The following is a 24,930-nucleotide window of genomic DNA, read 5'->3' on the forward strand; positions in this document are numbered from 1 at the left end:
CCTGATGAATTACGCGACCATTAAGTGTTCATTCTGCCATTAATCATTCATCCCACATGAGCACTCTCCCACCAACCCTCGTGCCGTGCACGTCAACACGCAATTACCTTGTTAAGACCGAGATGAAGCAAAAGCTTCCCCAGGGTTTTTTCCTCCTCTTCCACCGCTCGCGTCTTCGGCCTCGCCGATGACTTTCAGAATTGGAAAGCGCAGCCGGCTGACTTGAATTAATTAGAACTGGTTCTGAGAGCGCACATGTCTGCGCTCGGCAGACTGTGCGCGAAAAGCGTCTTCGGCCAGTGCTAAATGTTAGTCAACTGATTAAGGCTCCGGCAGACAGCCTCACAGCCCCGGGCTCTCCAACTTCTCATTCTGTTAGTTTAAGGAATGCCGGCGAGGCGGCGTGGCCGCAAAAGAGAAGCAGCATGGAATAAATATACACTCGCACATGAGCGCAAGTGTGGAAAATCAGATGCGTTCGTGGCCTTTCTTCTATTTATCCAACAGCTGCTGCTTTGTGAGACGTGCAGTGGCCCTAGAAGTTGCCCGAGGCGTTGGATGAAGCTGAAGATTTGTTTGTGTCTTTGTCCGATGCCTGGATTACACAAACATACACACAAAACCACTTGAGAGCAAATCAAATGGCAAATGGCTCCTATCAGTACAATTAAACTTACACCTGCCGCAGCCAAAAATCTCCTGCTATTGCGATGTTTTTAATGCACTAACCTGGAACACACCGTGGCTTTTCAGCTGAGCTGCTCCGACGCTGACACGTGCACGATATATACAAGCATGCATTGGCAATATTGAATTTGGAGTTGTGTTCGGCAATTACAGATCATCCTTTGCACCCACATCCTGCGCTCGGATGACTCATAAATTGGAAAGTGCATGCCAACATCAATCCCTATTAGGAGAGTGCGCTCACTGGAAGGCAGCGCGGAGTCATGGGTGAAAAGGACGCTGTTGCTGTTGCTGTTGTTGTTGCTGTTGTCGTCACGTCACAGAGTTGGGAGTAAGAGACACACGTGCAAGTCACAAGCAAGTCTCAAGTCTTAACCTTCAAGTCTCAAGCAAGTCCCAAGTCACTGTGTTGAGAATCAAGCAAGTCAAGTCATTGCTCAGGTCAAGCGAGTCACAAGTCAAGTCATACAAAAATCTGATCATCTACCCCAGTTTCCACATTTAAATCAGTAAAGACAGTGGTACACACTTTGACTTAACAAAAAACTTTTCACAATGAATTTGGTCATCAGAAAATAATGCATGTAGTTATGAATGAAGCAACGTCTGTCATGATAAAATCAACACCTGGGATGTAATCTCATGTGCCTGGTGCCCGGCTGTCCGCCTGGTTATCATTATCACAAACGTAAATGACTTTGTATGCGGTTATGTCGATGTTATGCATATCTTAAACTTAACATGACTTAATACTAGCATTTACATCAGCAAACGTTAGCTTTCTTGCTAACGTTTTGACCAAATGACCAGGCAATAATTTAGCCAAAGACACTTTTTTTTTTATTGTGCATTTTATTGAGAAGACATACATTACTTAGCTTTCCCGCCACGTTAACTTTAAGCTATGTTAGTATTAGCAAACGTTAGCTTTCTAACAGCAGTAACAGTTAGCTAAGAGGGTGCATTCACGTAGCTTTCCTTTCTTTGTGGGTTTCGGAGTGACGGATAAAGTTGGAAGTTGTGTCACCGTGCTGGTGTCACTGATTTTTTTTTTAGCAGCAGGCCTTGCATACCGCTGCAAAACACATAGAACGTATTCTAAAAAAAACTTGCAAAAAATGCAAACATTTAATTTTAATAAAGTCTCAAGTCTAAGTCAAGTCAAGTCAAGCAAGTCTCAAATTTGCGATTCGAGTCTCCCATCTCCGTCACTTCATCCCATCTTTTACCAACCCTCCAGGTGTTAAACATTGCACTTTATTCACAGCGAGCGAACCTCAAAAATCGAAACCCTTTCCTCTCCTGGATGAAGGAAACCTTTTCCAGGGGTAAAGGTGGAGCAGAGCGAGAGGGAGAGAGTTGCTGTTATGGTCTCAGGTCTGATCATGCAGCGTGACAGCGGGGATGAAGGTGGTTGAGCGATAGAAGGGAGCAGGCGGAGGCAGCGAGAGGGGGCCGTAAACAACAAGACGCTCTGCAGCCCGAGCGGACGAGCTGCCGTCACGCAGCTGTTGGGGCCGCGAGGACGAAGCCGCATACATGCCAAACCCGTGGCGAGGGCAACGGGCATAACAAGCGTGCCAGGCATGTTAACACGCGCAGAGGTCGGTGCGCACGCGTTCAGCCGTGAAGACATGTATTTATTTAAATCGTATTGTAATTTATTAAAAACAAATTTAACCTCTCGTGCCGTCGCTTTGCTCATGTTTTAAACTCTCCAAAATGAGAAAAACACTGCGCGCGCATCACAGACGCTTTGTAACTCGACTGCTTGTGACGAGGAGGTCAAAGGCCATTTACGCACATCTCTGTCCATGGCTGACGCGTCCACGTCGCTCTCGGCTCTGTGTTGCCCAGACGCTCCGGTGCAGCGCGCTGGGTTGTCAGCATTTTGATCCACTTCCTGTATGACCGACCGCCGCCCTCCGCCTCTCCCATTATCCCCGGCAAGACTCTCCTTCACGATTTATACCTGCCATTTCAGCCTTGTGGTCAATATTTATGAACTGCATTACTACATTATTGAATGGGGGATAGCTGCCGTGCAGTCGAGTCAGGGAGCCCATCGATCGTCCGTCCGTCCGCTGATCTGCTGAACCGCTGGTTTTAGGGGAACAGCGGCCAGAGCTTTGCTCCTAAACACTTTCCAGGGTCTTAAACTGAGCTCACTCAGCCTGGACTGCGTCTGCTACCTGCCGGCAAGGTGCCTGATGCTGCTCACTAGTGGACGAAAAGAGAACTGCATGCCTCGGCATTCTCATAACCACTACACGTTGACGTTTAGTCATTTTTTACATGTACCTTCATATACATAAATTACAACTGTAGGTGTCATGTGCTGAACAAACCTCTCGTTTTGAACCACTTTTTTTTTTTTTTTTTTTTTTTTAATGTTATAGTGATTTTAAAAATTATGAATTGTGTTATTTTCAATGGTCTCACATCATCTATGATTATTGCGGCCGGTTCTTGTGTTTTTGTTGCGTTTTCTTTCCTTTTTTCACCCACGGTGAGCGTGACAGAGGTGGGGTTGACCTACTTTCAGCAGCAGTGACACACCTGCATTCAATCTACTCATCGCTCTCTCCATATAAATCTACATCAGAGTTCACTGCAGGTCCCCCCCCCCCCCCCCAGTGTGCCTGTTGTTGTCTTTCAGCTCAGTGCCGCGCTCCCGGCAGCTCCTGCCACCCAGCCTCCTTCAAGTCAACCACTTTTCTTTCAAAGGTTGGAACTACAATGTTTTTCGGTCAGACATTATACAGCCCCTAAGGTATGTTCATAATAAAGTATGCCAGCAAACACCTTAAATACATAACAGATTGAAGTCTTTCCTGCAGTATTCCAATCAGTTTTCTAAAAAGAAATTAGCCCGAGGCTTCATGTGTCAATTGTGGGCGTTTATTGTGAACTGTTCCTCATAAATTTGTCAGATTTAAAAGCCGGGCGTGCAAATCAACTGTGATAGAAAAACGAGCCACAGCTCCGAGAAGCAATCAGCGCGTGGCCCAGTCTGACCCCTCAGGCTGCAGCCGTTTAATGAAAATGACGCTGCTTGTCATCCAGAGCGCCACATGGACACGGAACAGAAACAGAAATGACAAAGTGGAAAGATTGCCACGGCTGTAAGAAAATAGAAGGAATACTTTTCCAAAAAAAACATGTGCATGGGGAAGAGAGGAAGTGCACTAGATGAGAAAAAAAAAAAAAATCTTAATTAGCTTCAATCTGATAGCCATGATTCACACAGTAATTGGGAGGCTTTAATTAGCTGCTGCTGGCTGCGGAGGTCACAGTTCAGCCGAAAGTGGACTGAAGTTGCCTCAGTGTCAGTGGGTCTGGTGGGGTAAGGCGGGCGGGGAGTTTGCAGGGCTCTGGGGGAGGTTGTGAACGTTGCCGGCTTGAGTGGCTGCAGAGTGTCGCGTGACTGCGGAGAGAGAGAGAAGGGATGCTGGGAGCTTTTAAAAAAGCCGGAGACGGAGCAGCGGTGGGATTAGACGGAGTGGAAAGAATGAGGGGATCATGAGAGAGGGGCTAAAAATGTTTCGATGGGTCTGAGCGGGTGAAGACCAGGAGACGGCTAAATTCTGCTTAGACGGGCCGGATATTTGCTGTAGCTTTTTTTTCCTTCCCCTTCCAGAAGCTGCTGTGGCGAGCGACGTCACTACGCAGAGTGTCGAGAGGGAAACACAGCAGTCGTCTCGGGCATAAAACCAGGAAGAACTGAGGAGGAAACGACAAAATCAAAACCTTGTCAGTGCAGAAAGGACAAAGTTGAGACGTTGGGACAGATGATCAGCACAGTGACAACAGTGGTAAAATAAATCGGAGAAATATTGATGTCAAACCAAACTCTCTGATCCGAGCTGGTTGATTGTAGTTCAGTAGCAATTGAGAGTTTTCCATTATAATCTGTTTGAGACAGCTGAAAAACACCTGATAAATTGCTATGACTGATTTTTAAAGCAAAAGGAGCAAGGATTCGTATCAGTAGTGGCAGAGGAACAAGTGGCAGTTCAGGTTTAGGCCACTTCAGGACAGTAGAACCAGCGTGCTGCAGGATGAGCACGAAGCACTGAGCTGATGAAGTTTACCAACAGAAGAGTGCAACTTGGGACACAGCTGCTGCAGCCAGTGATTAAGAATCATGGAGTAATCATGTGGAAGGTGGCAACACGGGCAAAGGAGAGAAGAGAGGAAGCATTAAAAGTTCCAGCGCAAGAGAAGCAACTTGAGTACAAGGACGGATAAGCACGCACAGTCCCTTCCCATCTCTGTCTCACACACACACACATACACACACACACACACACACACACACACACACTGCTACCACTGCATTTGCCCTTTTGCCTTCCCTCTGCCGTCGTCGCCGGGCCCTCGAGGCCCTCATGCTTTGTCTGAGCTGTCTGACCGGATGCCTGCTGTTATTTAACACGACGTCTTGCGCCGCGATTTCACGGTGGAGCGACGCAACAAAGGACGGAAGAGACGGAGACAAGTGCAAGTGCCAACTGGAGGTGGGTGGAGGTCTACTGCTAGTGGTGCTCGGCGTCCTCTCGTCCTCCCCTCCACTTGCACTGGCCCGCTGACTGGGTGCTGCGGGACAGAAGTGAACCTGACTGGATCCAGTGCTGCACGCAGGTCTCTTTAAATTCTCTTTCCCTTCTGTTCCAGCAGGTCTGAGGAGCTCTGGGAAGCGGCAAAACAAATACAGCAAGCCCTGCACCTGTGCAAACAGGCCAATAAAACACGCGGAGAGACATTTTAAAGTCCTCCCAAGGTTACAAAAATCAGTTCCAAAAAGTCTGCATGAAAGTGCTGCCAGTTTCAATAGTGAGTATTCACATTCAGTTTTCCATTTCATTATATTGTAAATGAAATGTTCCCATCAGGTTACATAGACAAAGTGATGTTTGTGCTACTGAGCATACGGCATGTACAAGGTATTTATGTCTCTCGTGTCTTTTAGTGATTTTAGCTTGATTATCAGGATTATCCATCTGAGTTTCAGCTACAGTAATATAAAAGAAAATCCAGCCCACCAAGAAATGCACAAGTCGTCACTTTTCATTCCTGGTATGTTAGTTGACATGTTAGCGTGCCAGACATGTTAAAAAGCTGCAAAAGTCTTCTTCTTCTCTTTTTTTTTTTTTTTTTTTTTTAGAATAGTGCCCCTTTAATTTAAACCTTGAAAAAAATAAGCTCAAACATTCACTAAAATGTTTACATATGTCCTAAAAGGAGCAAAGTATATTGCCTTTAAATATAATATAACTCAAACCAGGATCTAAAAAATAAAACAAAACATACTAGCGCACACAACAGGAAACAAATTGACTTAAGAACAAAGGTCACTGCTTGGCCTTAATCCCCTGAAAGCTGAAGGCAAAAAAAAAAAGAGAAAAAAAATCCCTCTAAAACTGTTTGTTTAGTGTTAAATGTCAAGCGGTCGGTCTCACGTGCAGCATCTCCCTGGGCAAAGATCCACTGCTGGAGAGGAGGATGACGCAAAAGGAAAAAAAAAGAAAAGAGAGAGACAAGAGTGCGGACGGAGTGAGTAGAAAAGATCTCTTGTCTCTGTCTGGACACCCGGGTGGAGGCTCCTCCTCAGCGTTTTCTCTCAATCTTGCTGAGTCAATAAAATACATTTCTGCAAAGAGATATACGGCCACAGTGGAGCACATCAAGCAGAACGCATCCATGTCTTCTCTTCTCTTCTCTTCTCTTCTCTTCTCTTCTCTTCTCTTCTCTTCTTCTCTTCTCTTCTCTCGCGTCACAAGCTTTTAAACATTTCATGCTCAGCTGAACTTCGTCTCTGTCTTTTATCTTTCCACGTTCTTACTTGCAGTCTCACTCATCTGGCCCTCTCTTCATCACCCTCCTCTCTTAAACACTCTTTCCACCTCTCTCTTCTCTCTCTTTCTCACGGTGTGGTGTGGCGTCACCCCCACCCCTTCCCTTTCACACGGGTGGCTTTTACTCCCTCGCAGACCAAATTAACTGAGCGTATACCAGTGATGACTGAGCAGTTTCCTCTTGTCTCCGGACTCTCGGGCTCCTGACTGACTGACTGACTGACTGACCGGCCGCCGGAACGGGAACCACTTGGTGCATTATGTCTTCGGCAGTGGGGGTTGCATTGAAGACTGTGGTTCTGCACCACCGTGTGTGATTCAGCGCGTTTGCGTGGACGTCAGAAGAAGACGGCCCAGCGGCTGGTGACAGGTGGACAGTGGCGTCCCCACTGAAGGGGGATTTTATGAAATAAGCGGAGAATTTACAGAGGGTTATTTCTGACGTCCACGGCTATTTTTGCACCATCCTTCAGGCTTTAGGATTAACCAATCCTCAAGCAGAATTCTATATTTATTTATTGTGTTAGACTTAACATAGGGGTTCATTCTAACAGTTTCCCTCTGTGGATGAGACACACAGTGGAGAACTCATTTGCTGTCGTGTACGAGCCCATGTGCTTTTGCTCTGACATAATTGCTTTTCCATGACTTGGACTGGGCAGCCTGTGCAGCCCCGCAGCCTCTGTAATAGAGCAGTTAACGCTTTAAGCTGCCCGAGCATTGTTACGCGTAGCAAATCAATTAGCGGCTAAATAGGTCATTTTTAGCCCAGCAGTTCCCTAATAGTCGAGTTCCTGCATTCTTCCAAAGTGGCACCGAACAGATGAACAGATGTGGGATTTTGCAACCGATATTGTAATTGTTGTGAGAAGTTGAAACACAATTGGTGATGTATTGATTTCTTTCCTCCCCAGCAACGCCCGCGGAGCTTTTTGAGTCCGCAGGCTTGTTTTCTTAACACAAACGCATCACCTGTGACTCAGTGTGAGTCAGGTCGCTAAGTTTGGACCATCGCCGAGTGAGTGAGTGAGTGAGTGGGTGGGTGGGGGTGTGGGACGAAGGAAGAGGACGGAGGGAGGGAGGGAGGGAGCGCGCGCAGCCTGTGCACAAGTTCTTCATGTCGGCTGCAGGAGCGCAGCGCGCCTCCAACCTCTCCACGCTGCGGAGCGCACGGCAACATTTCTGCCTCCTTTAGCAAAAACAAACCTAAAAAAAAAAAAAAAGCATCCAACGACTCTGCAACTGCCGGCTTCCCAGGACCTCTGCACTCTGAGACCGCCATCCCCAACCCTTTACCTCCAGAGACATTTCCAGGCGCCGATGTATCGATGAGTCTCCCCGGGAAAGTGGCCGCCGTCCTCCTGCTGGGGCTCCTCGCAGCGCAAGGTAAGCGCCGCGCACCTCCGCGCGCCACGACCCGGTGCCGACTCCCCCCTGAAAAAAAAAAAAAAAAAGTGGTCTTCCATAGATTTAGATTTGGCCTTTGCTTATGCGTTGCTCATTAAACAGCTCATCACACCGCTTGCAAGTTGCCTGCGGAACAGCCGCGCCCTCGGCAACAACCGCCGCCGCCGCCGCCGCCGCCAGAGGGTTTTGAGGTCGGTCTGAACGACCGCAACTCGTCACGTCTCGGGGCTTCGTCTCTATCCGAACTTTACGAATCAAAGACGCGGAAAACAAACGCAGGGTTGTTCACTTTTTACTCCAATGTCTATTTCACACCCACCCTGAAATTATTAGAACACTGAGGGCGCAAGTGCGCGCAACTCTCTGTCACACAAGAGTGAAGAAACTCTGCTCCTCCTCCGCAACATCTTGGCAATTAATGTAACATTCGGGTTCTGCGCGTCTAAACTGTGATACTGTGCGCGGGGAACCTTTCCGCCGTACATCAGACGTGCCTTACAAGCGCATCACACTCCACGTGACGCAGGATGCAACGGCTACACGCATAGAACCCCCCCTCCCCCACCCTCATTAATATTGAACAGAGGGACCAGAGTGACACACGATTAAGTTGCGGCGGTCCACTTCCCTCGTGCGCTCGCAGTGAAGTTCTCCTCGGAGATGATGATCCGCGGTTGTGACATGTTGCCTCGCTGATACCTCAACCCCTGCAGCTACACAGTGAGGCAGCCAGCCGTGCGGGATAACGAGCCAACGCATGGATAACATACCGTAGGTTTGTCAATGCTGATTTCATCTGACGACGGCCCTCCGTGGAGGGGTGTGGGAACCCACAGAGGTCACAGGTCATGGCTGGCTACAGAGACAAATGTGTTCTGTGGAGCTGAAGAGATTTCTGCTCAAGGGTACTTCAGCGGGAGGATTCCCCCCCCCCCCCCAGAAGAGCAACAGCAATACACCTCACAGCAAGAGGAAATATTTAGGTGGAAGTTATCAGAAAAACTTTGATTTCTCCTGAGATTTGATTGTATTATTGCAGCTTTTGGCATGAAACCAGACCTGAATAACACGCAGGTGCCTTCCCCCCCTCCAAAATCACATTGCAGTCAGCTTTGAATTATTTTTTCTTTTGAAATGTATTTTTTTTTAAAGCTTGGCGCACTCTCCTTTTGTGTGAGGTCCTTAAGTGGCACCCATGGGACCCTGAGAAGCACAAAGAATATAACCGCTTTAATGCCAAAAACTTTGTGTCGCAATCACTCGCAAACTGAGCCTCGGTCTTCAATCCTCGTTCCCAATCTCAAACGCATGACGCAAACGTCCTCATCTGTTTGGGAACACAAAGCGTGTGCGTCTGTGTGTGTGTGTGTGTGTGCAGGATTTAGTTCTCTCCTCTGAGTGGAGGTTAAAAATACCCGTTTAAAGTGGTAATGTGGTTCTCGGTTCGACATGTGGGTTTAGGGCCTGCCAGTCAAGCAGTGGGTTGCAGGAGGCAGAGCAACAATCTTTGTGTGCAACTTTTCTGTGGCTGGATGCACACAAGCAGTGAAGTGGTGGGAAAAGTGCTGACCGACTGTGTGCAGGGATACAGTGTGTGAACACTGAATCTAAAAACCACTTGCGTGGGACAAAAATGGATTGACAGGTGTTTGACAGAGAGACGCCAGTTGGCAAATAAACTACTTTTTAAAAGTACAAATCGTAAAAAATTCCACATTTGCACGTAGTACGTGACTAAGGGATAAAAATTGGGTCTGGATTGTGTAATTTGTATTTTTTTCCATGTTAAGATATTACATTTTTTATTTTCATATCTTTTAGTCAGATTTTGCCGTTAATCCAACAGTGGTCCTGACATGTGCAGCTACGGAAAGAGAAAAACTCAGTCAATTATCATGGAACTCTAATATTTTGAATCATTACAATGTAAAACTAGCTTAACATGGCAAAGGTCAAAGGTTATTCTGGGAGATTAATTAACCCCGCTAATGCAAAAGTTCACTGTTTTAATTACAGTCTTAGGACCCTCTTTGCAAATACATGTCATTATATCATCAGTGACAGGAATATACATTTTTTTCTTTAAATTTAAATTGGTTGCCAGTTAGATAGGCTGACAAATCATTTTACAAATTATTTGACTAGTTAATTAAATAATCTAAACTAATTTATTTTAATCAAATTCAACTTTGCAGTACAAGCCTTGGTTGAACTCGAGCTCAAAGCGGGAGCGACTGCGGTCGGATTCCCACTTTTTTTTTGGGGTGAACAGTTTCTCTCACACAGCAGCAGTGGCTGCGTCCCATATGTGCTCCCCGGTGTCCCCCGGTGGGAGCTGCACTAAGTGCCTCGCCGCTGTCACGCTCCAGTCGCCATGTAAAAGACGCTGGCTTCACACATCAGAAGGGAGGACGCCCCACCCCCCACACCCCCACACCCCCTGTGTGACGTCTGCGGAGGCCTTGTCTTCTTTTTCTCGTGCCTCCCCATTTTCTCCCTCTGCTGTCTCATCAGCTGGAAAGATTTGCCACAGCCGCTTTGCGTGCGGCTTTGCCCTTCAACTGGACACGTTTGAAAAGGAGAGAGGGGTGCCGGTGCCGGGAAGGGACGGTGTCAATCCTCTGGCCTCCTGCTTTATGCTCCAATGAAAATAAATCTGCTTTGTGTCCTTGCGAGGATACACATTTAACTTTGACTTATATGGGGAGGAAAAGAAGGAAATTAAAGTAATCCCCCCCCCACCTTCCCTATCACCTTTTTCCTTTTCTGTGGGGAAACACACGCTCCGATTGGCTGTGCCGGAGTCTGTTTGGTTCCCGCGAAGCGGCTGGATGTGCAGATAAGCGCCTGAAATGCACACACACGTACACTCTCTCAGCGGGGGTCTGATTAGTGGGCTGCAGGAAGTATTGTCTCCTGCCGGGAAGGATCAGGTGATCCACGGAATCGCCGCTTTCAAGTCAGGAAATAGAATGGGGCTAAAGTGGCTCGGTGGGTGAGGAAACTGAACCGCTCGCCGGCGTCAGCAGCAGTGTTGGCGAGTAACCTATTCCTAAGTAATCCACTACTGTAATTAAACTACTTTTTTTTTTTTAGTAACAGAGTAATGTAACGTTCTCCACTGTTAATCTTTTTTAAACTAAAGTATTTAGTAATTGATTACTTATGAAACAAAGTAGTTAAAGAAGTAATTAAATTAGATTATTAAACTTTTTAAAGGAGTAATCAGTAGTTGGATTACTTTGATGGAGTAATCCCAACAACACTGGTTGGCAGGAGTTGCGACTTTCAAGAATGAATCCCCAGTGGTGGTGCGTGTGAGTCCTAGCATGTTTCCCACCTGAGACGCAGCGATCAAGACTGAGGCAACATCTCCAGCTAAAGCAGCTGGGAGAGGCGTCCAGCCGAGCCTCCATTCTGCACTTCTGATCGGTATTATCTTTCACACATTAGGCTGTGTTTTAATAGGCCACGGCTTAGTGTTGGAAGTGCACGATGTAGCAGCGAGTGCACGCTGGTTTTAAGTGCATCTCAAAGACACCCCTCGGCCGGGTGGACGAGATCTCTTCACCACGGAGGGAGTTGTTGTGCCGGCATCGCAGCATCATGGGCATCGTCATCCGGTGTCTAGTGGCTCCTCAGTCATTCTTAAATGCTCCTGTGAGCTGGAAATGACAGAGCAGCTCTCTGGTTTCGCCCTCAGAACCATCTCAGCTGAAGTGGGAGTGCTTGTGGCCCCGGGACCGTGTGGCGGAACTCAATTGCAATGTGATGACTATCCTCTTTCCCCCTAACTCGCCGATGGAGACATTTTTTTTAATCCCCTGCTGAACATCCAACACCCCATTTACCTATCTACCTACCACACAAACACACAACAGATCTTCCCTCCCTGCCTTCTGTTTCCTCTGGGACATTCTGGTGTTTGGTGTTGGTGATAAACTTAATCACGCTTGAGAATGCAGAGGGAGAAAAGAAAAAAGAAAGAAACACATCTGTGCAACATGGCGCTGATGGAGGCAAGAAAATATTCCTGTATCTTATGTCAGCTTTTCTGCTCCCTCTCCGACCACTGCCCCTTCATTTGACTGACCAGCAGGTTTATGGTTTTCTTGTGGCAGTAAAATAGTAAAAACCTTGCACGGCAGCTCAGTCTAAAAATGAAAATTTTAATTTCTCACTCATCTTTTTTCATCAAGTAGCCAGTAATTTTTTTTTTATTGTGACAAAACAAGGAAGTAGCAGCTGTTAACCTGCCCTTCAACCCCAGAAGAAGACCATGTTTAAAGCAGGAAGTGACCGCAAGCCTAGCTAATGCTAAAGAGATTAGCCTGACCACTGCCACTAGATAATGCCATTTTTATGTTAAACTAAGAACATTGCTAATATTTTTTATATTCTTCAAGAAGATGTTTTCACTTTACTTTACTAGTACACACACTTTCTTTACCCTTTAATCAGATAGACACATTTGCTAAAAAAAAAGAAATGTTGCATGGACAACAGACAAAACAGACTGTGACTGAACTGTACATGTTCATGCTCCTCCAGATGTGTCTGGTAGCTGTTTTGACCTAAACTGGACTGGACTGTATTCAAGTGAAAGAAATGTACATGTATCTTGAATGTCACCACACTGGGTACTTTGCCGTAACCTGGAAACTGCTGGTCAGCACACACAGCTGGAGTCCAACACTGCAAACTCCTGCTGCCATGAGAACTTTTAAAAAAATATATATATCTCACTGTGCTCTCTAATGTGTTGTCTGCAGCACCGATTTCACTTACCAGACCACAAAATCCAGCAAGTGGCACGGCACAAGCCATTACAAGTAATGGGCTTCAGAGCGCCGCTGTGCCTCTCTCATGTTGTGGATGATGGAGCCCCGAGCCATTCTGCCCTGAGCAATAACTACAGCCATCCAGTCATTTGATCTGCTCTGTCCATTATCCCCGGGGCTAGCTCCTGATGCTGCATGGGGGCTTGATGCCGCGTGCAGGTGTGGGTCACACCCAAGGCTATCTTGCTAATTCTGTTATCAATTATTTCCATTTGGAAATCAATCAGAAATCTGGTTCAAGTATTTTTTTTTACACAGTTACTTCAGATTTAGATTAATTCCCGATTGGAAACCTAAGTTGCTTTTTAACCTTGAATATCAGTTGAAATCAGCAGCTGAATCAATGTGATGGGTATTAAATCTGAGAGCTTTCGTTCCTCCTCCTCCCCTCCCATCAGCCCACACGCGGTGTTCTTGCATCCCATCTGTGCTCTTCACTCATGACTGCTGTGGACAAATTTACTGGTTGAGTTCAAATGACACAAACAGAGTCCTTGTTTCAACTCATTGCTTTCTCCCGGAGATGACATGGTGACTTCAGGGGAAAAACATCAGCCTGCAGCGTGTGTGGTGGGACGTTGAAGTGAATGTGAAGGAGGAGGAGGACGAGGAGTTATTCCAGAATCAAACTAATGATGATGTTTTGTTTTCCAACATCCTTCTAACCTTCTAAAATCACAACAGCGGCAATAGATAATCACAGAGCCAGCAATAATTGGCTGGAAAATGGAAAAAAGAAAAAAAAAATGTTCATGTTAAATGAACTGTGAAGAGTTCAGTGTGATGTCATGCCCATTTAAACGCGATGACCATTAAATGTGCATTTTGTGTTTTTTATCATCAATGCAGTGACTCACTTTACAGTGCATGAGATCAAAGGGTTAGTTCACTCAAAACTGTAACTTCAGCCATTTGCTGCTCACCGCTGAGTGCATTCAGACTCTCGGGAAATTTTCCAAACCACTTAGCTATTGTGGAGTTTCGCAGATGGTAAGAATGCCCACGGGATGGCTGGAGTGGTTGTGTTGTGGCTGCAGGCATGTCTAGGTGCGAGGTTACAGTTGACATTTTGGACAAAAACATCTACTGATTTGACTGACAGATTTTGAGAGACAGCATGAGCACTGTGGAGGCAATTCCTGTTTCTCCTCTGCTGTCATTTATTTATTTTTCGGGGTTGAATGTTTAGCTGGCTGCACTGCAACTGTTACAGTAGCGGCGGCAGAAGCTCTCGCACACCACGACACGCACGGGGGGGTTTGAACTCGCAGCGTACGCTCGGCGGGATGGTCACGGTAATCGCCGTGAATCCTCTTGTGCATCATTCAACATGTCACAGTCAGGACATCAAAAACCCTGGAGAGCAGAGACACGCTATCTCGCTCCCTCTCTGCCCGTTCCTGCTTCTCACACTTGCTGCCGCTGCCGCCGCTTCCTATCGCTCCCCGTGGCTCCAGCCCCCCCCCCTTCCCCCCCCATTTGTATCTCCCCACCACTCACACTCGCTGTCAGCAGGGTATTATCAGAGGGTAATTAGTTTCCTCAGTGTCCACCAGCCGCTGCCGGCTAAGCACATGCCTGATCAAAGGGCCTCCAACAGGCCCAGGGTTCTATCCACAGCTCCACGTTCCTGGAGCCACGGGGGGGGACTCGGGCGCACTCACTGTTTTCGCTCGCTAATTCGAAATCAATGTTGCTGTTTAGGGGTTGAAATGCATGACCGCTCGACTTGACTCGGCATGCGCCAGAACAAAGCTTCTCGCCGCTTTGTCGCGAAATCACACAGACGGCGGAAGAAACGAGCGAGCGTTTTGATAAAAGAGACTCGGCTGTCTGCTTGATTTTCACACAGTCGCTGATGTGAGGGGAAGCCGACGGTCTCGCCGCCGTCTTTCACGACTTTCCCCGGTGTTTCATCTTAAAGGTCCAGTGTGTAAAATTTGGCTTGATTTATGTTTTTTTTTATATTGATAAAAGCTGACCATACCGTCCATAAATAAAATAATAAGTGTATACTTGCAGTACAATAAATGTGCTCTCAGGTGGGCTGGGCACCCTGGACCTTTAAAGGGAGAGTTTGGCCTGGATGTTGGATGATGGAGGCCAGCCAGGAACACGTTTGTCTGTGTGAATCAAGTCAGTTTACATGCTGTTGGAACTTTAGGGCATGTGAGTTGGTGTCGCCTCACATGAGCATGTGTCAGGCTTGGAGGTTACAGCGCATGTTTTGGCTCATAACATGGTGTTAGGTTGCCGTCTCAAAACATTAGGTACCGCTTCCTCTTATGCAGACTGGGCTAACGTGACACAAGTAGTATGGAGACATGTTGTGTTTGTAATGCGTTGTTTGGCTTTCTTTCAAATGGCTTCTTTCCTTTGTCTAAAAAGGGGTTCCATGGATGAGAAAATTATGAGCTGGTTTTCAGCTGTACATGTTTTATGCGCTACACACATTAAATAGTTGTCACAGTCTTAGAGGAGTGCAGCAGTGTGCAAGTTCATGTGAGCCAAAATGCCAAAGACATTAATTTATTTCATGCATATAAGGCTGTGTCAGAACGTCTGCAGCTGGAAAAAGAGGGAAACTAGAGGTTAATTTGACTTGAAAGAGACAGAAAAAAAAAATAGCTTCATATTTCATGGCATTTTTTGGGCCTCACTGAACAAAAGGCCCAATTAATTGACTGATATAATTGCCCTGCTTTCCCCTCGTCCAATTAGAGGCTTAAGCAAACCTCTGGCAGTGCAACGAGTCAAGGAGGAGTGGGCAGTTTTCAAGGCAGGTACCGAGAAGTGAAATTACTGGGAGGCCTCAGGAGAGCAGCTTCATTAAGCTTTAACACTCATCTCGTCTCAACCAGTGACCCCAGAGCTCCAGCAAGAGTTTGGGGGCCACTGCAGAATTACGCAACTTTTTACTTAACAGAGTGCAGGAGCGACGTCTGACTGATTTAATTTACGAGTCTTTACTCCTTAAGATAATTATGCTCTTGAAATAAGATGATGAGCTATAGCACAAGTCAAATTAAAGCAATATAAATGACCTAAAAGGATAGACACAAAATAATCCTTTGTTAGAAACTAGCTTAGTAGACGTACAAACAACTTTTGCCATTTCTACATTTTACTCCTACTACTCTACAGATGATTCAGCATTTAGTCTTGTGTTTAATTAGGCGCAAGGGTCTCGTTTATATTTAAATGCCGATGGAGCTGACAAGGTACTTGCTTATGTTGTCTCTGACCAAATCTCTTGTGCATATTTACCTTCAAAAACTTTGTTGTCGACCTCTGAGTGGATGTGTGTCTGTATTTGGTCCTTGTTTTGCACCAGATGTTGTGATTATGTAAGTGATGTAATTGTGTTTTTAGGCTCATTAAGCTGATTTTACCCCTGAGCTGGGTTTGTTCCCTGTGTTAAAATAAAAAATTGAACCGGAACATGTAAAATGTAAAAGTGCCAGTTTTCAGTCTTTTTTTTTTTTTTTTTTTTTTTTTTTTTTGAAAAATGTTTATGAGACCAACGTGTGTCAGACGGGAAAATAACTCAAGGGAAAAAAAAAAGCTTCATTCAGATTATTATTTCCCTGTTGATGGCTGTTGTGATGTTGTCAACATGAGAAAATGAAACGTCTTGCAGACAAAAAGAACCCAGACAGACTTTAATCTCACATGTCTGCAAGATATTAGTTTGTCTATATACACTCCCAGTGGAAGGACTTTTTATGGCTTTTCAGGCTTTTTTTGAAATAAGGTGTTTAAGATGTCATATACTCTCCATATTGAAGTCTAGTTGTAACATATTGCAAAAGCCACTAGAATATATTTTAGCCATGCTATATTAACAGTAATAGGACTTAGTTTAAAAACAAAAACAAAACAATGATTATGTGTATTGTGCCAACATGGCTATCAGCATCTATAACACTCAAAAATGTAGAATTGTCCTAAATATACATTTTAAAAAACTGTAAAAAATCTGAAAAGGCAGCTTCAATATCTGTACAAAACAAAAATTTGTCACGCAAATAACAATTCTTTGTGATAAAGGTAAAATTGTTCAGGGTATGAGAGTGTGATGCTTGGAACCAGTTGTAGGGTTTTCTATATGGTTCACTGATGGAATGGAAGTGTCCCCATTGAAGGACAATGTTTTATTTATCTGTTGTCAAGGAAACAAACCTTTTCAATGAAAGTGGCTGTTTGTGTGTGTTTATGGGCCGCGTTCTATTTGCCCTTTTGGTAAAGCACGTTCGCCTCCGTGGCTGAAAGGCTGCACTTTCCTTGCTAAAAGCAATTTTGACGGTTTGGTCCGCGTGCATCACTTCCTCAGAGAGGAGAAGGAGAGCCAGGTCAGGTGACCTGAGATTCGCAAGATGTATTTTTTTCACTTGTGTTGGTGTTCAGTTTTGGTTCCTCCACACCAGAACCAGTCCATTTAAAATCTGATGGCACAAAGGTGCGACGTATTGCAGAAGAACAGGGTGAGATGGAGGACGCTTTTTGATTGATTGGAGCCACAAATGGAAAAGTATGACCAAAATTAAAATGGATGGGCAATAAAAGGAAGTGGAATTGAATTTTAATGTTTTTCACGACTAACACGTGGAGGATTTGAAGCTCACTCATTTTTGAGGTGAGGCTGGTGGTGGTGAGAGCGTGTGCTGCCGCCCCAAGAGAGGGAACATTTTCTGCTTGGGCGGCCGCACATCTCTGTGCCATCTGAGGCACCAGTGTTACCAGTGGCACTTTTCCATAATATAACCTTCTGGCCTGCCTGACAAAATCTGCACATAATCTAACCCGCTTTTAGACTTTTGTGGCTAAAAGCTTGCATGTGTTTTAAAAGCCTTTTTCCTTTGCGGATATGCATCAATCTGATTCAGGTGAGTCAGGTTTCTGATACCTCGCTGCATTCAGGAAACCAGAGTCCCTCCTTGTTCATAGCTTACCTTTGTTCTGTTGATTTTGTGGACCGGAGCTTATGTTGGTCTGGGCAGCAACGCTATGTTTACGTCACGGTAACAGAAGTGTCTCATCGTCGTTTCAGATATTATTGGTCTGCAGGGAAGACGACTGGGAAGTGGGATTCGGATATAGTGGCATATGGAGATGTTTAGGTATCATGGAACAGTGAGAGTGGTGGACGCTGCAAGCGGCAAAGGGGAACCAAAGTTTCAGCAAAGCTTGAGCAAAATTTGAATTTCATGTTTCCTGCATCAAGGTGAGGAGAATCTCACAACCTGTCAAAAACAATATGCAGAAACTGACTCACTATTCCAGTGCATTTTTTGTTTATTTATTTATTTATTTTTTAGCATTTAGAGTTCAGTCTTTCGTTAATAAAATGCCAGCTGCCACTAAATACCATGACATTTTGCTCCTATCACTACATCCCCACCGCCTAGTAGTACTTGATGTTGCAGTTGCAGATTTATTTTGTTGTGTGTGCTGCTTTTGCAGCTTTGAGCTCTTCTTGGTTTGATCTAACTGCTGCCTGATTGAAGCCCTCATGTTGTGCAGAGTTTGGTCATCCGCCTTCTGCGGGATATTTGTTGTCTTGGTTACCTGCATGGTGCCAGAGCAGCGGCGGCTTTGTTCATACTCCTCCTTTGTACATCATATAGTTAGCATGTGCTACTGGGGGGTTTTCCATTCTCGGCCTACCAAATGTGCCACGCATGTGCTGCGGTTAAAATCCCCTTTTGTGTTTCAGTGGAAAGCCACCGTGGCAAAGGGTGCTGGGTAGTTTAAATGCAATTTGATATTATTTGACTTTAAATAGTTACATTTAATTCAGTTTTTAGATAAATGCTTAACTGAAGCGAAATTAAGTAATTTTAAAAAAAAAATCTAATCCAAAGATGTCTTTGTTTCACCAGGGAGTTTCTCATCCAAGGCGGAGGACAGACTGTTTCGGAGGTTGTTCAGGAGGTACAACCAGTTCATCCGACCGGTTGAAAATGTGTCCGACCCGGTCACAGTGGAGTTTGAGGTCTCCATATCTCAGCTGGTCAAAGTGGTAAGAGTGGAATTGAGTAATAAACAGGCTATAAACAGGCAAAGCGTCATTATAATCAGTCGTCTTGCTGTCTAACCCTGTCCACACTTCTTCCTCCGACAGGATGAGGTGAATCAAATCATGGAGACAAATCTATGGCTGAGACATGTGAGTTGCGTTTGTGCTTCATGCGGTGTCATTAGTGATGCTACATTATTTATACTGAGTGCATTACGTTGTCTGCTTTTTAGGTTTGGAACGACTACAAACTCAGATGGCTCCCTGTTGAGTTTGATGGGATCGAATTCATACGAGTCCCATCCAATAAGATTTGGAGGCCTGACATAGTTTTGTACAACAAGTAGGTCATGGTGCACGCGTAGAACTGCTGTATTTTGGGGTTAATTAAAATCTCGGTATTCTGTGGGCTGATACAGTCTAATGTCATTGATTTATGTTCATAGTCTGGTGACATTTTAAGGCAAATGTTGTGATGGGCTTTAAGTGAAGTGGCATTTAAATGCTTTCTCCAAGTGCCGTAGGTGACTTTCTGGTGGACGACAAGACGAAGGCTTTGCTGAAGTATGATGGCACCATCACCTGGCTGCCCCCAGCCATATTCAAGTCATCCTGCCCCATGGACATCACGTACTTCCCCTTTGACTACCAGAATTGCTCCATGAAGTTTGGATCGTGGACCTACGACAAGGCCAAGATCGATCTGGTGCTCATTGGCTCAAAGGTCAGATGGAAATCATGGCTTAAACAAAAATATGAGTGAAATTTAAATCAAAGGATCTTAAATGTGATTATTATCATCATCCTGCATATTTTCTGAATTGTTGTTTGCGAAAAAGTGCTTCTGCTCAGAAGTTCATAGACAACAAGTCATTGGCTTAACCCCTCAAACTGTTCATACATGCTGATATTCTCTAGGATCTAATGGTAGTTCTGTGTACCACTGCCAACCAGCCGGTCAACATTCTATTTATATTTGAACCAGCACCATGTCCTCCTCCTCCTCCTCAGGTGAACCTAAAGGACTTCTGGGAAAGTGGAGAGTGGGAGATAATTGACGCTCCGGGCTACAAGCATGACATCAAGTACAACTGCTGCGAGGAGATCTACACGGACATCACCTACTCCTTCTACATCCGCCGCTTGCCGCTCTTCTACACCATCAATCTCATCATCCCCTGCCTCCTCATCTCCTTCCTCACGGTGCTCGTCTTCTACCTCCCTTCCGACTGCGGCGAGAAGGTCACCCTGTGCATCTCCGTCCTCCTGTCCCTCACCGTGTTCCTGCTGGTCATCACCGAGACCATCCCGTCGACCTCGCTGGTCATCCCCCTCATCGGGGAGTACCTGCTCTTCACCATGATCTTCGTCACGCTCAGCATCGTCATCACCGTCTTCGTCCTCAACGTCCACTACCGCACGCCCATGACTCACACCATGCCCGAGTGGGTGAGGGCGGTGTTCCTCCGGGTGCTTCCGAGGGTGATGCTGATGCGGAGGCCGATCGATCAGAGCTGCTCCCCGCCCGCCAGCATCACAGGCTTGCCGGTCGGAGGAGGAAGCAGCGGCGGGGGAAGCAAGGCGAGAAAGAACAGCATAGGAGGAGGAAGCAGCTCAGGGAGCGTCAGCGTCGGGGGAATAACCGGCGGCGTGGCGTGTGCGGCTCTGGACGGGGCCGCGGGAGGAGGCGGGGCCTCCTCAGCCGGCGGCTCCATGAACTGCGTGGAGTACAGCGAGAGGGGCCGCGACGTGAAGCGGGATTTGAACAGAAGGTGCCCCTACAGAGGGAAGGAAGTTCCCACTCCTGTCCCTCCGCCAGTGGTGCCGCCTCCTCCGCCCTCAGCGCCCCAGAACCAGAGCTCCCAGGAGTCGGAGCTGCCCAAGATGCCCCGGTCTCTCAACGCCCCCTCGCCCGTCAACGCTGTGGTTGCCTTCTCCGTGGTCTCGCCGGAGATCAAGCAGGCCATAGAGAGCGTCAAGTACATCGCCGAGAACATGAGGACTCGCAACAAAGCCAAAGAGGTACGTATGAAGTTTTTAACACGTCCCATGGTACTCACAGACTTATGTTTCATCCCAGCTGCCAGTGGGATGCCCTCACTGGATTAATTACACCACAAGAACATAACAAACTGAACTAAGAAAAAAAACGATTTGCCCTACATGCATGTTTTGAAGATGAAATCAGATCTCAGCAGAAAGTGTTGAGTTTTGCTGGTTATAGTGTCACAAATGTGTGAGGGGGTTCAAGTGAGGTAGTTTTGCCTTTTGTGACGTCACCATGTGCTGATTTCCAGAACTGTGCTTATATCACACACCCTCTGGAAAGTGGAAACATTAGGGACTGACTTTTTCTCTAGAAATCTCAAACGGAGAGTTGTACATTTATTGGAATAAATAACAGCATCATTTAAAAATAAAAAAATGAGAAAAGAAGAAAAATCTCATATGAGCCAACATTCTCATGCTGGATTTAAAGAAATGAGCACGGAGATTGCAGCACGATGTGCCAGTTACCCCTACAGGCAGCCAATATGTTTCACATTTATTGATCACTGTGAATTAGATAAGGAAGGGTAATATCAAGTACAAGCTGCCCAGGCTTCAAGGTCATACATTGTTTCATGGTGTTGTGGCAGAAACACTCTCACACATACACGCATAGACACGCATGCATATATATGTATGTATGTATGTATATATATATATATTTATATTCTATATTTAAGTTAATGTTAATGAAGCAAATAAAGCTGTTAGATGGCAAGAAACTTCTAGCAAAAGACCAAAAACCTGAAAGGTCCTCACACATCAGTCACACTGTGAACTAAAGCCGGCCCTGAGGATAACCATGAAACTGAAGCTAAACCCAAATAAATGCCTCGCCCTTCTGAAGAAGGATTTCAGTCCTTGCAATACAGCCAGTTCATGAAGTGACATAAATACACAACTGCAGTGTGATATGCTGTACGTCTTTCCTCTGCACAGTGTGAATTCCCACTTAGCCTAATTGATGTAGGAACCATTTGCAAGACCGCCGCTACACAGAAGGTGTAAAAGCTGCTTGTTTAAGTTGCAGATGGAGGGGCTTTGCACACGCTGCCCGCACACTCTGCAGGGCCCTGATACGTTTGTTGCTGCGGCTCCATCTTTTCTTAGCAGAGCCGGGATCTTTCTTTGATGCATGCAGAATACAGCCTCAGAGGCACACAATGGCATTACGGTCAGTGCGGCTGCGATCCTATTGTCCACACCTGGCTGGAAGAGCCAGCCTATTCACATGCGCGCAAACAAACAAACAAACACACACACACACAAACACATTGGTCTCTCTCTGTTGTTGCGTGCACTTGCATTGACTTCTGTTGACTTCTTTCCAAACCTTCACCTCAACCTAACCTATCCGTGATTCACACCTTGGATCTCAACTGTCTCCTCTGAATAAATTGGCAAAAATGTCTTTGCGTAAAAAAGACACGTTCTCTGTTGGTCAAGATTGCCTTCTGGACCTCACATTTCCATATTTACGAGGACAAACTAACAAGCTGACACACATTTAAACATATTTGTTCAAACTTAAACTAACCTCAAGTCATACCTTGCCTCCTAACTTGAACCAAAAATGTAATAGTTATTCATTTTTATGAGGGAAAATTAGTATAAGCCCAAGTGTCATCACTTCGAAGAAATGTCCCCCCAAATGTTGATTAGAAACAGTGTGCATGTCCTCACAATGTTATATTTACAAGAATGCACACACACACACACACACACACACACACACACACACACACACACACACACACACACACACACATAAAGAGCAGTGACTAGTATTCTTTTCAGCAATTTTTCCCCCTGACATAAAGACACAACCGAGCAGAAACACACTGGCCTCACAGCCATTCAGCTGCAGTGGCAACACAGTGACTTGAAGTCAATGTGGCAGTTTTGGCTGTTGTGAGAGATTTCGTAATGAAGCGTCAAGATTGCGCGGTTGAACCCGTCGCCTTGTCACAGTGCGTTTTGCCTGTTTTTTCCTGTCTCTCTCAAAAACACAACCCTGTCTGCCTGCAGGTGGAGGACGACTGGAAGTACGTGGCGATGGTCATCGACAGGATCTTCCTCTGGGTTTTTGTGACGGTGTGCGTGCTGGGAACAGTGGGACTCTTCCTCCAGCCGCTCATCGGCTTCATGAAATGAAGAAGCGTCGAGCCGGATGGTTTTTTTTTTGGATCAGGTTTCCCCCCTGCAGCTCTCACACGTCAAACGCTGCGCCGTCTTCCCCCCTCGCTTTCAAGGCTCACTGTCTCCTCTCCGTGTCTCTGTTTGCTCGTCTTCGGGACTCCGTCATCAAGCATCACTTCTCCCCTTCAGCTGTCTCTTGCCTCACTTGACTTGGCCCGGTTTGCCCGCGTCACCCTGCCCTGTTATTGTGCACGCAATCCATTCTCCTCCTCCAGATTTTTTTTTATGACGTACGTGATGATGGTCATCACGTCCACTCTTCTTTGCCTTTCTACATTTTTCTCCCTCCCTGTGCACCGGGCCTTGACCTTCTGCTTTATGCTGTACAGCTTCTTTCTTCATGTTTTTTTTTTTTTTTTGTCAACCCATCATGTCAATTCTTCTCTGGATTTTCATTGTGACTTTCTTACCAAAATGCCCACTCAGTCGATGATGTTGTACAGTCTAATACAGGGTTGAACCTAGTCAGGTTGTATAATTATATATATATATATATATATTAATGATAAATATTAATGTTATTACTATAGAAGGATCCCTCAATGATCACCCTTTTGCGTTTTGCAGTAGCACTGTGTAAGTCAGTGCAATAAAGAGATTTCAAACATATTACAGAGTGTCTCTATACTGCGAGTGGGGGTAAGGTCTGCAACATTTACTGAGCTGTGTGTGATTTTTTCCGCTGAAAAAGACACTGTATGTGGTTCTGCACATGTGCAATTTGTTCGCACTGAATACAATCACTTTACACAATGTATAGAAAAACTTACGAGCACAACATGGGTTAAAGCTGTATAAAAAAAACTACTTTTAAAAAGTCCAAACTGTCCCAAGCTGTTAATAAAGAAACTTATTGACCTCAGTGTGTGTTCAATTGTGTGCAGCTGGTGTGAGTGTCTGCCCCCATATTTAGTCAAGTTACTTTTTTATTTTGTCTCATTTCGGGTTAGTTCACTGAGACGCTAAAGACATGTTAAAACATAACATTTGTAATCGATATTTATATACACATATATACACATTTTTTCTTTTAGACATTTGTTCTGAACTGCTAGGCACTTATACTTGAAGTCATCCATCCATCCATCCATCCATCTATCCATCCATCCATTTTCAATACCCACTTCCTCCTGAGCTCAGGGTGACGGGGGTCTGCTGGAGCCTCTCCCAGCGGTCATAGTGCGAAAGGCAGGGTGACACCCTGGACAAGTCGCCCGTTCATCGCTGCAGGGCCACTTGGAGACAAACAACCATTCGCTCTCACACACACACCCACGGACAATTTAGAGTTTCCAATTCACTTTACATGCAAGTTTCTGGAGTGTGGGAGGAAGCCGGAGAACCCACACAGACACAGGGAGAACATGTGACTCCACACAGAAAAGTCCCTGGTCCGGAATCGAACCCACAATCTTCTTGCTGTGAGGCGGCTATTTGAAGTAATGTTCTGTGTTTGGTTTTTTTTCAAAAAAAAAAATCGACATAGCAAAGCAAAAGCTGAGCACATTTCTTTGAAACTCAACTTTTACTTTTTCCCCTGGACTTATTGCTCTATTAAAGGTCATGGGTGAGTCTCAACGTGCCCGTCAGCATTCTCACACGTGAGCGTGAACACACACACACACACACACACACACACACACACACACACACACACACACTCAGAGTGTCCAAGGTGGTAAAGCCACAGTCCTCTGCCCCTCCAGTCAAATTGAAGTCTCACTCTGACTTTGAATTGGCCCGAACCCTCTGGCTCCCAACAAGCACTCACATTTAATCCTCGCTTGCATGCACATACTTGGAAGTGTGTGCGTGAGTGTGCGTGTCTGTGTGTGTGCGTGCGTGCTCAAGTGGGGGGTGAGGAAGATTA

General features: G+C 45.7%; 1 protein-coding gene and 1 long non-coding RNA gene across 3 annotated transcripts; both read left to right on the forward strand.

Moving 5' to 3' along the window:
* Positions 1-4,682: 4,682 nt before the first annotated feature.
* Positions 4,683-6,419, forward strand: LOC142902000 (uncharacterized). 2 transcript variants are annotated; one of them, XR_012929027.1, is made up of 3 exons: positions 4,683-5,207; positions 5,365-5,523; positions 6,156-6,419. It is a non-coding gene; the product is annotated as an uncharacterized LOC142902000 (long non-coding RNA). The 2 variants fall into 2 exon arrangements; XR_012929026.1 differs by having other exon boundaries at positions 6,173-6,414.
* Positions 6,420-7,670: 1,251 nt separating this feature from the next.
* On the forward strand, positions 7,671-23,265 carry LOC142901941 (neuronal acetylcholine receptor subunit alpha-3-like). The gene is made up of 7 exons (XM_076046680.1): positions 7,671-7,931; positions 18,676-18,815; positions 18,918-18,962; positions 19,046-19,155; positions 19,329-19,536; positions 19,824-20,834; positions 22,890-23,265. The coding sequence occupies exons 1-7, from the start codon at positions 7,874-7,876 to the stop codon at positions 23,013-23,015; spliced, it is 1,698 nt and encodes a 565-aa protein (XP_075902795.1). The 5' UTR covers positions 7,671-7,873; the 3' UTR covers positions 23,016-23,265.
* The last annotated feature ends 1,665 nt before the right edge of the window (positions 23,266-24,930 follow it).

The sequence above is a fragment of the Nelusetta ayraudi genome, unplaced genomic scaffold (assembly GCF_046127955.1).
Source record: "Nelusetta ayraudi isolate G7.1 ecotype Tasmania unplaced genomic scaffold, CSIRO-AGI_Nayr_v1 ptg000090l, whole genome shotgun sequence".
NCBI lineage: Eukaryota > Metazoa > Chordata > Actinopteri > Tetraodontiformes > Monacanthidae > Nelusetta > Nelusetta ayraudi.

What these genes read in the sequence shown, in the direction of transcription:
- LOC142901941 (XM_076046680.1), top strand. Translation starts at nt 7,874, where the DNA reads ATGAGTCTCCCCGGGAAAGTGGCCGCCGTCCTCCTGCTGGGGCTCCTC. An exon ending in GACATAGTTTTGTACAACAA is followed by an intron (nt 19,156 to 19,328) that starts GTAGGTCATGGT and finishes GCTTTCTCCAAG; the next exon opens with TGCCGTAGGTGACTTTCTGG. An exon ending in CTCGCAACAAAGCCAAAGAG is followed by an intron (nt 20,835 to 22,889) that starts GTACGTATGAAG and finishes GTCTGCCTGCAG; the next exon opens with GTGGAGGACGACTGGAAGTA.